General features: G+C 49.1%; 4 protein-coding genes across 4 annotated transcripts; all 4 read left to right on the forward strand.

Moving 5' to 3' along the window:
• Positions 1-2432: 2432 nt before the first annotated feature.
• On the forward strand, positions 2433-3575 carry LCP9604111_7606 (uncharacterized protein; the record flags this gene model as incomplete). Its single annotated transcript, XM_039075657.1, has 1 exon — positions 2433-3575. The coding sequence occupies one exon, from the start codon at positions 2433-2435 to the stop codon at positions 3573-3575; it is 1143 nt and encodes a 380-aa protein (XP_038926472.1).
• A 4289-nt stretch (positions 3576-7864) lies between these two features.
• LCP9604111_7607 (uncharacterized protein) lies at positions 7865-11551 on the forward strand (the record flags this gene model as incomplete). The annotated part of the gene is made up of 1 exon (XM_039075658.1): positions 7865-11551. One exon carries the CDS (start codon positions 7865-7867, stop codon positions 11549-11551), a length of 3687 nt encoding a protein of 1228 aa, XP_038926473.1.
• Positions 11552-12170: 619 nt separating this feature from the next.
• On the forward strand, positions 12171-13112 carry LCP9604111_7608 (p24 family protein; the record flags this gene model as incomplete). Its single annotated transcript, XM_039075659.1, has 4 exons — positions 12171-12383; positions 12511-12637; positions 12731-13031; positions 13094-13112. The coding sequence occupies 4 exons, from the start codon at positions 12171-12173 to the stop codon at positions 13110-13112; spliced, it is 660 nt and encodes a 219-aa protein (XP_038926474.1).
• Positions 13113-13821: 709 nt separating this feature from the next.
• Positions 13822-14823, forward strand: LCP9604111_7609 (succinate dehydrogenase assembly factor 2; the record flags this gene model as incomplete). Its single annotated transcript, XM_039075660.1, has 2 exons — positions 13822-14278; positions 14387-14823. The coding sequence occupies 2 exons, from the start codon at positions 13822-13824 to the stop codon at positions 14821-14823; spliced, it is 894 nt and encodes a 297-aa protein (XP_038926475.1).
• Between the last annotated feature and the right edge of the window lie 265 nt (positions 14824-15088).

Below are 15088 nucleotides of genomic sequence, written 5' to 3' on the forward strand. Positions count from 1 at the left end.
AGTACAGAGTAAGAGAACGGCCGTGGAAATGGGTCGGAACGCTCTCCGAAACGTTCAGGATTGTCCAAGGAACCAGGACCATACAGCTTGGACAGAATGATGATCACTTATCCAAGGTTGGTACTTGCAGTGTAAGCGTCATGATACCTGATATCCCATCATCAACCGCCCGAAAAGACTCGAGTTGGGTGACAGTATGATCGGCCGTGCACTGTGGCTGCATATTTCTTGCATTTGCTTCATTATGATTAGCCAATTGATCAAATGGGGGTCGGTAATGTTGTCGATTGGTCAATGTCCTGTTAGTGATAGACGGTCCGGAATGTGGGTTGGAACGTAGAGGCTGGGCGGAATGTCACCTCCCACCCCGAACAATGCACAGAAGAGTTCTAAGTATTCGAGAAGAATATGTTTTCCTGGAAAGCTCCAGTATGAATGTTCCCCTGCTTAGAAGTTCGGCGAACCTTGACCTGCAGGAGATCGCCGTCCCGGGCCCTTATTCGGGAGTGTTTGCTTCAACCCCATGTTCTATATTTGGACTGCATGAAGATGATCAAGATAAGGCCATGTTTGAATGCAGCAGAAAACAAGCCTTTCCTCCGCATGAGATAAGGATCTGATACCTCCTTTCCCCTTCGGTATAATCGCGCCATTTAGTGGTCAAGTGTAGTGTCCTTCAATCGGTGGGGTTTTAGGTGGTTTTTGGTACAAATCTCACATGATATGATTAGCCAATTGTCTTTGGGCGATTTTTTAAATCCGCTAATAGTCTGTAATGCGTTGGTGGCGTGTCAATGTGTATGTTTCTTCCTTTGGCATCGATGTCGTGTTTGAGTTGATTCAGGCATCACAAAGCAGCCAATATTCAAACGAATAAAGATTTAGGCGAGACTGCAGGATTGACAGACATATATTGAAAGAGTTAAAGGACAAGATTCGGTATAGTTGCAGTTCAAACCCAAATCGGCCAATCAGCAGTTGTGCCTGTTTCGTCAAACGCAGTCTAAGGCGCTAATGCAGAATGCAGACTGCCGGCCTGAATAAAATTAAAAATAGAGACAGAAAAAAGGGGTAGGTGTCAACAAACCAACGCGTCGGCGAGAAGAAGTGGTCTGCGAATATACGCGATGTGCGATCTGGGATTGAGATCGATTGCCCTAACGATGCGGCAATAGCGGGTGGCCCCGTTCAACACTATTTGTATGCAATCAGCAAGGACAGACTTGATAATAAGTCACAGATACCCCTATTAAATATGCAGTTATTCAATATCATATGCCTAGGAGAAAATAGTAGGAAATATTGTGAAAATCCTGAGTGCGACACTAAAAAAAGCAAACCCGGCTGAGAGGTACTGTGTACTCCGCATTCCGGTACTCCCGAGGCTATTCAAAGGCCGATATAGTGTACTCAGTACTGTCACGAGTAGCATTTGGAGGTATAACCTAGACAAACGATCAAATGCATTCGAATGACCTAGAAATAAGTTGCATATGACTGCATATTGTATCGAAAGAGCCCAAACAAAATCCCTAAGGTCCAGTGGACGGACCAAGTTCGGGCTGAGTCAGATGACGAGAAATTGGGGCGACTGCCCTTTCGATTCCAGAAGGAACTCTCCTCTCTCTTTCTCTTCCTTTTCCCCAGGCCACTCGAAACAGTGCCCTTGGACTATTAATTCTCTATTACTGTTACTGCTACTGCTTCTTTGCAGTGTTCCCTCGCACTTTCCTCTGTACTTTGTGTCGTTGCCTTGACTCCAGAGTCGACGTGACTCAACCCGGATTTATTTGCCCCTCCGTCACACCCCGCGAAACGTGGGACACTCAACTCTTCTCTACTTTCATCTCCGCTCTTACCTGCCCTCTTGTCGCGTCCTTGTGCGATAAGCCTTTGTTTTTGCGACATTGCGACCCTTGCTGCTCTCGCGACATTCCAACGCCGCTTGCATTGCGTCACGCGAACACAAATTCTCTCCTAGCCACTTTCTAATACCCTACATGCATCTCAACAAAACCTGTGGCCTTTTTGTTATTCGTGACCGATATCAACTTATTTCGAATCATTCAAGCAACCAGTCTCGACACTGTTGCGCGCACCCAACCGGCAAGGAAGCACCCTTCTACATTCAATCATAAAGTGTATCAAAAAATCATGTCTTTCAACATTTGTGCTGGGAACAAGTTCCCCTAAACTTTTACACGATTCCCGTGTGCCTTCACTATGCACTTTTCACCGTGCTTTGCAGGCTTTCGATGCCCTTGCTATTCTCTTGATTCACTCTCGACTTACTGATATCACCTTTTCAACCTCATTTCTTCCACAAATCCGGTCTCTCCTATAGAGGAGTGCTCGGTCAAAGCCCAGAATTTCCAATTCTTGATATCTTGGGCAATTCGCCAAATCACCAAAGAAAGCGTCCCGCTGAAAGCATGGACAACCCAATTACTGAGCAAATGAGCAACTCGGCCCTCCATCGAGGCTCGTGGGAATCTGTCTCGTCTGCCTTCTCCCACCTCGAGATGTCTTTTTCCCACGATAGCTGCTATGGCTCGGATGAAGTTTCGGTCACATCGAATAGTTGCACCCCAACTCAATCAGGTGTATCGACTGCTACTACCAAACCGACTTTGCGTCCTTTCTTGAAATCGATCCTCAAAAACTCAACCGTTGCCTTTGACTCTGATGAAGAGTCCGGCTCGGAGTCGGGCTATAGCTCAGACGGAATTGATTCGGAGTATGATGCATTATCTGATGAATCCGACGAAGAAGATGACGATGATGATTCGGACTTCTCGGTCTGGGATGAAACAAACGGGGATGTCCCTGAGACGCATGAGGATCACACCGAGTCGTTTGACGATGCCTTCATTTCCTTTGAGGAGAATTCTGTGCGCTTTGACCCGCAGGTAGAGTACATTGACAGCGTGGAAGTATCGGATGACGAAGGTCCTGATCACCAAATGACTTGCCATGAAATGATGATGCTTGCTCGGGACTCGAAAGGCACCCAAACACTTCTAGATCAACTCGATAAAATGGACATCGCCGAGTCCAGAAAAGAACATTGTCATCAAGAGTTTGGTCGCAAATCTACCAACCAACCAGAAGAGTTTTCCCGCGATGCCGTGGACTTGGACTGCAGTCTCTTTGTCGCTTACATGAATGGTATCCGCGGGATTGTTACACCGAAGTACAAGACTTACCTTCGAGTTCAGGTTGACCATATTCGCTTGGGCAAGGATACCGAATTCGTGGATACAGAGGGTGCGCCTTCGTTGTATCTCGACCTAGTCTCCAACCATGTCACTGGAACCTTCTGCAACCTCCTCGCTGAGGACGAGCTCAACGAGTTGATCAGACTCCGCACAGTAGAGCAAGCCGGCAAACAAAACGATACAAGCTCGTCGACCCTAGGCTTGGATCACCACCAAGTCCTCTTAAACAAAATTGAAAAATTCCTGCTGGACAGGTTGGCGAGTGGTCGGGTTGAAATTGGCCCTGATGAACTGAGCTTCTTCGCTGGCGGCATTGCGCACGAACTCGGTACCAAAACGTTGCCTGCACAGGTCTAAGATCTGCTTGCACATCGGCAAACAAATAACACGACTTTACGATTATGACCAAACATTTCTTTCGGATTCGCCGACTATCAGGGCACACAATGGGACGGCTCTTTAGCCAGGAAAAGCATTTAAACTTCTCATAAGTTGCTTTCGGAATAGGTTTTGACAGTGGTCATGTATTTTCCCGAACTAGCACTTGATATGTATTCAAAAAAAAACAATTTCAAAACTTCAGATGTTCGCAAGTTGATGATTCAGGTGTAGCTAAACCTGTTTTTCTGCCTCCGTGGGACTCCGACCTCGAGTGCCTAGCCAATCATTCTCATTCACTCCTTTCCGACCTAAACCCCACCTACAACATCCGAGTCTCGGACAAGGCGAGACGGAAAGAAAATGCCAGTCTTGACTCTAAATAGTCGAAGTATACCATACTGTAACAACTGTTCAACCTCCCTTACCCATTTTGAGTCCTAGATACTCAACGTTTTAAGGTTACACTCACTGTACATATACCTATGTGTTCTTAAACATATGCACCTATTGCTCCGTGCTTGCTTAATATTCACAGTAGTATGACGAAGTATATATATCGTACCACCAGCTCCGAGTTAGATGTTTCAAAAGTCTCTAAATACATACCCAATACACTTATATTTCTAACCAAAATCAATATCAGTATCACATTACCTAAAGCCCTTTTACACAACATGGCTAAACCTATAAATTTCATACCTATGCAGGGGTTAAGGAAAAAAGATGCTGTATCATTTGTACCATTTATGTGAGAATACCATAAAGGAACAGTACCTATTGATCTACAGTAATACTGTAGTTAAAGATTAATTATAACACGCCATTATTCTCCTAGAAATCTCCTAGAAAATCTCCTGATACTTCTCTAACACACCTGATACGCCAACCAAGCCCCTTTATCACTAGCTGGCAAAGGGCCTAGACACTAGTGGGCGTTCCGGCCCGGGGAATTTCTATTTTTCTTCCCTGCAGGGGAGGGATGGGCTGATGTATTTTTGGACGAGGCGTGTGCTGTGCGGAGTAACTGTTTTGTGAAGAACGTTGAAGTATTTTGTATGTAGATCATGGGTATGCGGAGTACGTAACTACGGCTTAACAAGATCGGTTACTACTAAACCACCCTATACAACATACAACATAGGAGACTTCATTTTTTTTTTTTTTTTTTCACTCTCGTTCTCGTTCTCTGTTTCTAGTCTCCATTCCTTCAGAGGTGGGACTTTACATATGCAACGGACTTCATGCAGACAAGTTATCCACCTAGCCCCGTCAAAATCAGCGGGGATTATCAGTTGTTTCATTTGAGGGTGCAAACTTGGCAGTTAGATGATGAGTGACAGGAAATAATGGATCAGACGGTATCCAGCTCCACCGGTTATAAGTTCGATATTGTATGTACGGAGTATGTAGTCGGGAGTTAGTGCTATGACGGGTATAACGCATATCTTCATGCAGTGAAGATCACCCGGATTGGCATACGATAGTACGGAGTATAATCCGTAACCTTGGATCTATCTCCCAACAACGCTGCTTTCGGAAGAAATGTGACCGTTTCGAAGTGACATATCAGATAAACCCAAAGGTCAAGTTATCGACTCGCCGTTTTTAATTAAATCCGTCGATCACAACGGCGTCGAGCACAGACAGCACGGGGAGAAACCCAAAACCCACCGAGGCGTAGCATACGGAGTAGCTACGGAGTAGGGGGCTTTCATTTAGACTTTTAGAACGATGCGGTGAATATGATCTGGCCGAAATAGACTTTGGGCTCCTATTCTCTCTGTCATTTTTTGCGTCTGTCGTACCTTGCTGTCGATCATTGACGATCTCGAGTTCCCTTATTCGGATGATATTCTGCTGTACGGAGTATAATGTGGTTGATGATCGAGCAAAATGACCATCTGAGTAGCAGTGCATACAATGTGCTCTGTATACCGCTGTGTCATTCTCGTTATAGATCTCAAGCATGAAGAGCCTCACGGAGAAATACACCGATGAAGAAGAAATCGCGGAGATATTCGGCCAAAAATCCATCAATCGAATTATCGGTTTTCTGCTAACGGCAGGATCCTGTGGGGCCCTGAAGGATTGTCAGGAAGGGTTTGACAGCTAGGGAACAGAGTGGAGTGTCTTTCTTTCCGTATGGGGTACGTAGACTCTAAAAATGGAGTTTGGGGAGCACGGAGAAGGGCCAGTCGCTAGGTGAACCAAGTTGTTTGATGACGATTACGAGTCATAGTCATATCCATAACTATGGGGTTATCGGGAGTGGAAATACAGACACGGCTGAGTAAAGGCTTATTCGAATCAGTGAGAATGACAATATTTCAACGCCGGCTACCACGTGGTTTGTTAGGCGATACGGTGACTCCTGCGTGAGATTGGATGAAGCTGGTGCGTAGACGGTGTTCTGGGATGTTGATGCTGTACAAGATAAGCTGCTTCTAGGGCTGAGGGGTGGTACAGGCCAGGGAATATGCATAAGGATAGGATCTGATATATCGCTGGATCTATGGAGCAGTGCTGCAAGGCGCGAGAACAAGTTGTGCGCTGTACATTTATTCTTTGCTTTTTCTGGGATTCCGGTAGTTGGAAACTCCTGATCTTCTGCAGGATTAAGGTGTTATCCGACAATGTGCATTGTTATCGTTAGTTCCTGCTAGTGCGCACTACGTTGGAGCTGCTGGCAATAGTCGCGACCCTATTGTTCACTGTCACATAGGCCCACCTGACCCGAGTCCTGTCATCTCCGATGTATGAGGTGGGTAACGGAGTACTCCGCACATTCCGCACCTTGTACACTTGTATTATCCGTTTTCAGCTAACTACAATATACAATATATTAATAGATGGGGCTCTCAGCCTCTCATTCGCTTAGACAGGTTCTTCAAAGAAATTGATTGGAATGGTCATTCCACGGGTGAGATTCGGCAAATGAAGTGATTGGAGGAGCCAGAGTTGACAGTTGAATGGTTCAGATCAGGCACTGCGCGTGACATAGGGGGCCTACAAGGGAACCGTTGCTGATTGGGGGAATCGATATAAGTCGGGATAATTGTCTCAGATAGGAAAGCATTCCAAGGCCTGGCAATATAAAATGTATACGTAAAGTTTCTAGAAACTGGGACCGGGTCCCCGTAGCATGGCATTTGTGCGCCACAGGCTTATCCTCGTGTACCCCTGGGAGCTGTGGAACGGCTGAGGAACGTGTGGAAAAGGATGTTATGCGCTAACAACTGCACTACCGAATGTGCCCCGTAGTACTCCGTACTAGCGGGTCATACCTGAATGAGGTACATTGAGATATCAGATATCAGAATTGCAAATAATTCTGGGTCCATACCTTGAGAGTGCATGCAATATATGTCCTCCGCGCATACAGACAAACTTCCTTTGAGGAATAATGACGGAGGCCAAAAATCAATAATTATACCAGAAAGGAAAGGCGCCAAAGACTAACTGTGTCCCCGCCCGAATCCATGGGACGGCATGCAATGATTGGCTGTCCACGACCAATGGGGTCTGAAACGAGGTGCGAGCGGGGCACTTTAGCGTGCCGATCGCTGGGACATTGTCCTGTGTTTTTTTGCCTGCGATAGGCTTTTTCTCCGAATCAGGGGGAAGACGGTCTTGAATAGCTCAATAAGATAGGAATTGGACCGTACAGTAACTGTCTAAACCTGTATCTATGTGAATAAGTTACATTTCAGAGAAATAGCCTAATTAAGGTATGGGGTATACAAAACAAACTGTAATCAGGTAAGATTGTATGATGAATGTAAGATTGTAAGATTTGTATACACTTGCAGGTGCTCCATAAATCATGCCGTAGTCGACCCCGAATGTTCCCAGGTCCCCACTGACTCGGATGGAATAATTACTCCTGACTCTCTTTCTCCTGGCCTCTACGGGTCATTCTGTCTCATCCTCTCGCTTCCTTCCACTTTCCCCATGCCAATGCGGTATGAGCACTGATCGCATCTTTGATTCAAACGGGTAAGTTGGAAATCCACCTTCCATTGTCACGGGGGCCCGTCCAGACGACGTTGCGCATGCAGTCGTACAAGCCCCCGATTCCACTCGAGTCAGATTTCACCCGCAGAATCGTGTCAGACTGACCGTGCTGGGAGTACAGGATGATTTAGAAATTTCGATTTCTACCCAGCGCCTTCCGGTCCAAATCGAGGTCCGCGAAGGAACACAGAAAAAGAGGCAAACAAAGCTGTCAAGTCGAGCCCTCGACCTAAATATACCCGGGGTACACAATGCAATCCTTCAAAACACCCGACTTCTTGGAGACTGGGGCCGTGTCCCGTTCGCGCAGCCCCAGTGTCGTTTCTAGCGATTCGCAATTTTCTCGAGTCAACCTCATGTCCCCACCGTCCGTGACGCCCGCTCCAGCATTCATCTCGCCCTCTGCGGCTTCGGATATCGTCTCTGCCGACCAGGAGTTCAACGCCGCTGATTTTGTCGCCGAGGATGAGGAAACCGGGGCCGGCGCCACCGCGCTGGTGACCCCGGCCGCGCTATCGCTCCTGAACGGATTCCTCGATAATCTCTTGTTTAATATCCTCGCTTCGTCCAAGTCGACCCAGCTCGCATGCATTCGACCCGCCATGGCTGATGTGTTGAAGCCCCGCCTGGCCAAGGAAGTTGTAGCCTCGGCTGAAGAAGAGTTGGGCGAGTATATGGGCGGAGCGGACGATGAGCAGACGGAATTCCGCGGTGGCCAGGAGCCCGGCGGCGATTTTGATCTAGTACGCTCATGGAAGTTAACCCGTCTACGATGCATGGTCTACACACGGCTGGGCGATATGGAAGAGGATGACGAAGATGAGTTTATTGCGCAGGATAGCCTGGGAGAGACCGATGGAGCACCCCGCAGATTCAGCAGTCACGTCGACAATATTACACCCGCAGCTTCTATTTTCCTTACCTCGATCATCGAATACATTGGCGAGCGGGCACTCGTCATTGCCGGCGAGACATCGCGGTCTCGTTTGTCGGCACAACTCAACAATGGCGGTCCTGAGTTTGGATCTGGACATGAGCGGAAAAGAATCGATCGACTTGTGGTGGAAGATCTCGATATGGAGAAGTTGGCCCTGAATGCAACCCTGGGTCGTCTGTGGCGCACGTGGAGGCAGCGCCGACGCGGAACCAATCTTTCTCGAACACTATCCCGTGAATCATTCCGCCCACGTGGATACTCGCTGGCAAACAGCCGAAAGAGCAGCATTGTGACCATCGAGGAGCCAATAACGCCCAAGGAGCCTCTCCCTGTGGCGATGCCCCCGCCTTTGGACCCCGCCACTGTGCCCTTGCCAACGAGCCATTACGATGTTCAAGAGATCGAGGTCCCTGGCTATACTGGCGATCTAGATGGGGAGGTACAGACCATGGAGGCCGTTATCGCTCACAAGGTGCGACCGCGCAGTCTGATGGTGTTTTCATCGCCCTCGCTTGTCCCAAAATCTCCAGGTTCAGCAAGCATCTCGCCCGTGAGTACGTCAGCTATTGAAATTGGCAATCCAATCCGTCATGTCCGCACGAGGTCTCTACCTGGTGGGGCACCTACACCCGACTTCACTGAGGAGGAGCCGGAGTGGCCGACAGACCACCCGTCACCCACTGCATCGGAGAAAAAGCAACTCGAGACTATGTACGAGGATGATGAATCAGCAGAATATGTGGATGCAGCTGAAACCAGCCCTGGCATTGCTATCACGACAGAAGAGGAACAGGAAGAGACACCACTTATGGAACCTGTAGAAGAAGCTTCCGAAATTGCGAGAATGTCGATCTTGCATGAAGAAGAGGAGGAGACACATCCTGTCGGGGAGACGGTTGCATCATTGCACGCTATCGCACAAGCTGAAGACGCTATGACTGATCAATCCAATAGTCCTCGCGTCTCCCTCGTATCCTTGGGTGATCGGCGGAATCAGAAAGACCTAGAAGTGATTGAGGGCACTGGGTTATGCGAAAAGCCTAAATTGACTTCGACGATACACCGACCAAAACGACAACCCTCCAAGGACGCCAGTCTACTGAATGCGAAGTCGATCTCTGAACAAACTAGCGACTCTGAACTGCAAGCCGTTGCGGAGAGTCAGCCTTCAGCGCAAGGGGTTAAGACCACGCCGGCTCCACCCGCACCCCCCGTCGAGGCTATCACATCTCGTACCGATCACGATGGGACCCCTCCGACTCGACCATCAGAGGAATACACCGAAACAGCAAAATCTCTTTCCCCCGATATCATTTGCTCGACTTCTGGTTCAGGTAATTCGCAGCTATCGAAAACCCGCCCCAGACCTTCTCCGTTGGAGGTCACAACCAACAATCGAAGCTCCTCTTCCTCTACGGTTGAACGAGCCGCTGTTCAACGCATGTCTCGGCCATCGTCATCTATCACCACTAAAACCCGCCGGTCTGGGAGCTTCGGCAGTGCTCGCGAGAAAACGCGTCCAGTGACTGCCGGCTCCACTACCTCGCAGGTGTCTAGCAGGTTTAAGGGTATCATGAATCGGCCACAGGGTGAATCTGGGCCGCCCCGCATGCGCAGCTCGTCTGAAACTAGTCGCGCATCTGGCGGGAGCGTGGACTCTGTAGAAGAACTTGCCGATTTGGACAAGTTGATCAACAGCGACGAGACTATCCATTACACTCTCACTCCCCGAAGTGTGAGGGAGATGACATTCCCCAAACAACCCAATCGTTCAGTTCCTCGGTCAGAGACGGCAGGCGTCTCCGACCTGGCTAATTTCTTAAATACCACTCCGCCACCAGGGGAAGATAAGCACCGTCCTCAAACCTCGGTTTCCTCAAGAGCAACCGAAGAGATGTCTCCAATTTCCCACACCAGATCCATTGATTCGCCCAAGCACATCCCGCTTACCACGCGCTTGACCAACATGTCATCAACATCGAGGTCTAGCAAGATTGGGCCGGCGCGGGATGCGCGAGTCCCACCCTCGGACTCGACACGCGACTTTGCGGATTTCATGAAATCGACTGGTCCTGCTGGTGGGGTAAACGAGTTCAAACCCTCTATCTCCGCTGAGGGCACGCGGTCTGTTCGTCCTCCATCCGCCGTCTCTTCTGCCTCCCGTGGAAACCGACCTAAGCTTCAAGCTCGGTCTGCTGAGACGAAAGGATCTCCGACCTCGGACCTCATTGACTTCATTCGCGAGGGACCTCCTATGCCTGCAGGTGCTCACCGGATTCCTCGGACAGTTGCGCCTTTCAACGCCCTTGATTCGGATGATCTTCAGATGGAGACCACCACATCCAGTTCTTTCGTCAGCACTGGGAATGAATCTACACCCAATAAATCATTGACATCTCTTGGTTCGCGGTCCGGCTTGCTGGATTCAAATCAGAACAAGGCCCCAGCGTCGACAAGCGCCATGGACTTCGACGAGCCTCAGCCGCCTGTTCGGAAGCAACGCCGTGCTCCAGATCCGTACGCCATTGACGACGATGACGATGACGCGTATCTAGAAGAGCTTCTGGAACAGGAACAGAACCCCAAGCCCAAGCGCGAGGAGGAGAGCCTGATGGATTTCCTACTCAACGCTCCTCCTCCCCCTTCCTCCGAACAACCCCCACAGCCATTTGCCGTTCGTGCTCCTGCATCAAATAATCTCTCCGGTGCATCGGGCATGAAGGCCCGCTTGCTCCGCACTTCTCATAACTCCTTGCGCACCCAAACCGCCCCCACCAAGGTCCATTCTGACTACGCTACCAAGGTCGGTCAGCAGCGCAACAATGGCACCCTGCCTTCTCTCTCAAATCGCCCGACCAACACCGGTGATTTGGCGGATTTCCTCCGAAATACCGGACCTCCTCCAGCCCCCGCGCGAGCTTCATCAACACCAATGGGCGCTAAGACGAAGGACGGTAGCTTCTCCCGTTTCTTCTCGCGTCGAAAGAAGGTCGAGGCTTAGGGTTGAAATCCTGACGACATTCTCGACTGTCTTGCTTTGCTGAGCGTTCCAATCCATCTAATGATCTACATATCATGTCCATCGCTTTGATATTCCTTGTTTGTGCGACAACACTGCGATCTTTGTCATTCCTTTCCTCTTTATCTTATTCACATAGAGTCGTGTCCTCGTTTCCTTGCTGTTCGGGTGGCTTTTTATTATCTTCCTTTGCGCTTGTGTGCGCCATTTTATTTTCTACCTTCTGCATGGGACGGAACAATTAATTCGGACTTCGGGTTTTCTATTTTGTCCCTTTGTGGGACGTCGCTTTGATTGTTTTCGTGGATTTCGAGATACCATGCCTATGTACCTACACTGGGGCTATTTTTGTACCCTGACATTCAGAAACCATTTCATTATTCTGTGAACATTATAACTCCAATACAAGTAACTACTAGACTTACATAAATAAACAATTAGACCTAGCAATAACTATTTGCTGCGTGAAAAGAATCCCTCGGTCGAAGTATAGATCGTAGACCGTAACACCGGAACAAAGTTAATCCCACACTCCCCTTACCAGGTGTCATCAACAGCAGCAAGCATCCGTGTTTACAACCGCCAATTCCACGCCGCAACAATGGGCACCTCACCAATTACGCTGAGGGCCATCTTCAGCTTCCTTTTTGTCTTCGTCCAGCTTGCCAGCGCGCTAAAATTCGACCTGATCGCCACCTCCGGCAGCGGCAAGAACGAGCGATGCATTCGCAACTTCGTCTCTAAGGACCAGCTGGTCGTTGTCACTGCCATCGTTGGCGGTACGAAGGGTGACGGCCAGAGGGTCAACATTCATGTATGTGGACTTATGTCTGGATGTGGATGGGAATCCGTCCTGCGTCTGCTGGGACTCGGAGACCAAACCGCCGAATTGCAGATTGCAGATTGTGGATCGCGACTAATTCTTCCTTTTCTGTGTATAGATCAAGGACGCTATGGGCAATGACTACGGTCGCCCTAAGGATGTCGTCGGAGAGACACGTCAGCTTTTCACTTCGCCCGCGGACACGGCTTTCGACGTCTGCTTCGAGAACCAGCTTGTCGGCCACAGTAAGTGGTAGCCCTTTGCACAACACCAACAATGCACCGAAGAAAAGGCGGAGTTAAAGATATTGTCATGCTAAATCAACATTACCCCATCAGACACCATCCAGAACCCCTCCCGCCCCGTCGAACTCGACGTCGACATTGGCGCCGACGCCCGCGACTGGAACAGCATTCAGTCGCAGGAGAAGCTCAAGCCCGTTGAAACAGACCTACGCCGCATCGAGGAGATGGTCGCCGATATCGTGACTGAGATGGAGTACCTGCGTGCGCGTGAGCAGCGTCTGCGTGATACCAATGAGAGCACCAACGAGCGCGTGAAGTGGTTCGCTTTCGGAACTATGGGCATGCTTATCGGGCTTGGTGCTTGGCAGGTTGTTTACCTGAGAGCTTACTTCAGGTATGTGAAATTATGGTTGTGGTGGAAGGTGGAGTTGGTTACTGACAATTTGGTTCCTGTAGATCTAAGCATCTTATCTAGATTTACTAGTCCGTGGAATGGTTGCATCTTTGATGGTTCTTTTTTTGGTTTTTGCAGCGGTTGCATTGCAAATCCTTTTGCTCTAACGTCGAGTGGCATTCTGTTCAACAGTCATGATCTCAATGATATAAAATGTACACCATGCTTTCTGCAGCCTGGCGCTAATAATATTCTCTGTTTATCGCTTGTGTTGTCCTGGGATTGTGGTTAGCTATACTTTACAGGGTGCATCTTCGACCTTGTAGTATTACCTGAGTATTTATGGATTGATTATATAGTTCTCTATGTCGGTAAAGCACTGCTTAAATAGTATGTGCCTTGGTAGATAGCCCTGGAGGGAGCTTCCCCAGGGCTTCTGGTGCATGTGAGGTCAGTGTATACATCTAGATTGACATCTGGTAAAGGGATCCCGAGGCCGATGAAGTTAAAATATCAGACAGGCCAAGACGTCGAACAAATAGTGTCTCAATTCTAAAGCCCAAAAATAGACATAAAGAACTGCACCGTGTCGACAAGTGTGTAATTCACGGCCTCTCAGTGGCCTGCCAGGTCAATGTTTAGCATTGCAAACAGAACAAACACCGGGCATTGCAGGAGCTTTTCGGTTGCCCGGGCTTATTACGCCGGATGATGTCAAGGCCAAGCATCACTCATCCCTAGAGGAAAAAAAAGCTCCCAACTCCCTCTCTATAGGACACTTTACAACAAAATGTCCGCCCCACGTATACTCCATCGCCTCGCGCGACCAGTGCCATCATCCCTAAGCACAATCACAAGACTGAACGGCCACCGCCAATTCGGCGCGACAGCTCTCCGTCTCAAAGATGGCAACGACGAAGCTGCCTCTGGGGTAAAGGCGCACCGCGCCAACCAGACCGACAAGGTCCCGAACCAATTCGTGCCCAACACAACCTCCACTATGACAAAGGACTTCCCCAGTGTCGGCGAGAAGCCCCCGCCACCGGAGATGCTGAACTCAGCCGACCCCAACTACAGACCGTCCGATCCGTACCCGGGACGGATTGAGCATTTCACCGGTGGTCGTCAAGACGATGGAGCGCGCAAGCCCGAGCTTGAAGTTGGTGAGATGGAGGGTATTACGTTTAAGATTGAGCCTCTGAAGAGGGTTGGGGAAGATCTTGTCACGAAGAGGGCACGTCTGCTATGTTCGTACACCCGTTTCCATGCATGCTTTGCACCTCAGTCCCAAACCAAAGCCGAGGACCTGGTGCATCTATGTCAAGAATGATTGAAGCTAACCAATTCCACTCCAGACCAAAGCCGCAAGCGTGGAATCCTCGAGTCGGACCTGCTCCTCTCGACTTTCGCAGATGTCTACCTGGGCAAGATGGACTACGATCAGCTTGTCGCGTATGACAACTTCCTCGATGAGAACGACTGGGACATCTACTACTGGGCCACGCAGGACCCGCCTGAGGATATCTCACCCGACGCTCCTAAGGAGGATACCATCACCGAGACTTGGAAGGAGACCGGTGCCAAGAGCGGTGAATGGGCGCAGACTATTGGCGCTTTCAGAGCTGCTTACCGGCCTATTCCGTCACGCTGGCAGGACTCTGAGGTTCTCACGCTGCTCAGAGAGCATGTTCGCGATAAGAGCGCTCTTGGCTTTGAGAAGGCCAAGAATAAGAAGATTGGCGGTGGTAATGGCTTGGGGAGAATGCCTGATGTTCAGGTGTTCCACTCGTAAGGGCCTGTGAAGAGATTGAACTGGATAGTTTGTCGATTTCAAAACTGTACTATAGTTGTCATTGGCCATGTTTAATTGTCCATAGGAGGCGTGTATTAAGAATGTTGTATATCTGATGATACTGGGATCAATAGGTGTAGGATTCACAATAAGAATAGAAAATAAAGCGATTGTTAAATTCGAATAAGACAGACTTAGATGTAAATCAATAATTATCCATCTCAATATACATCGTAGTCCGTATAGATCCAGGTCATGTGACCCT

Source organism: Penicillium roqueforti (genome assembly GCF_015533775.1).
Source record: "Penicillium roqueforti strain LCP96 04111 chromosome Unknown scaffold_24, whole genome shotgun sequence".
NCBI classification, from domain to species: Eukaryota; Fungi; Ascomycota; class Eurotiomycetes; order Eurotiales; family Aspergillaceae; genus Penicillium; species Penicillium roqueforti.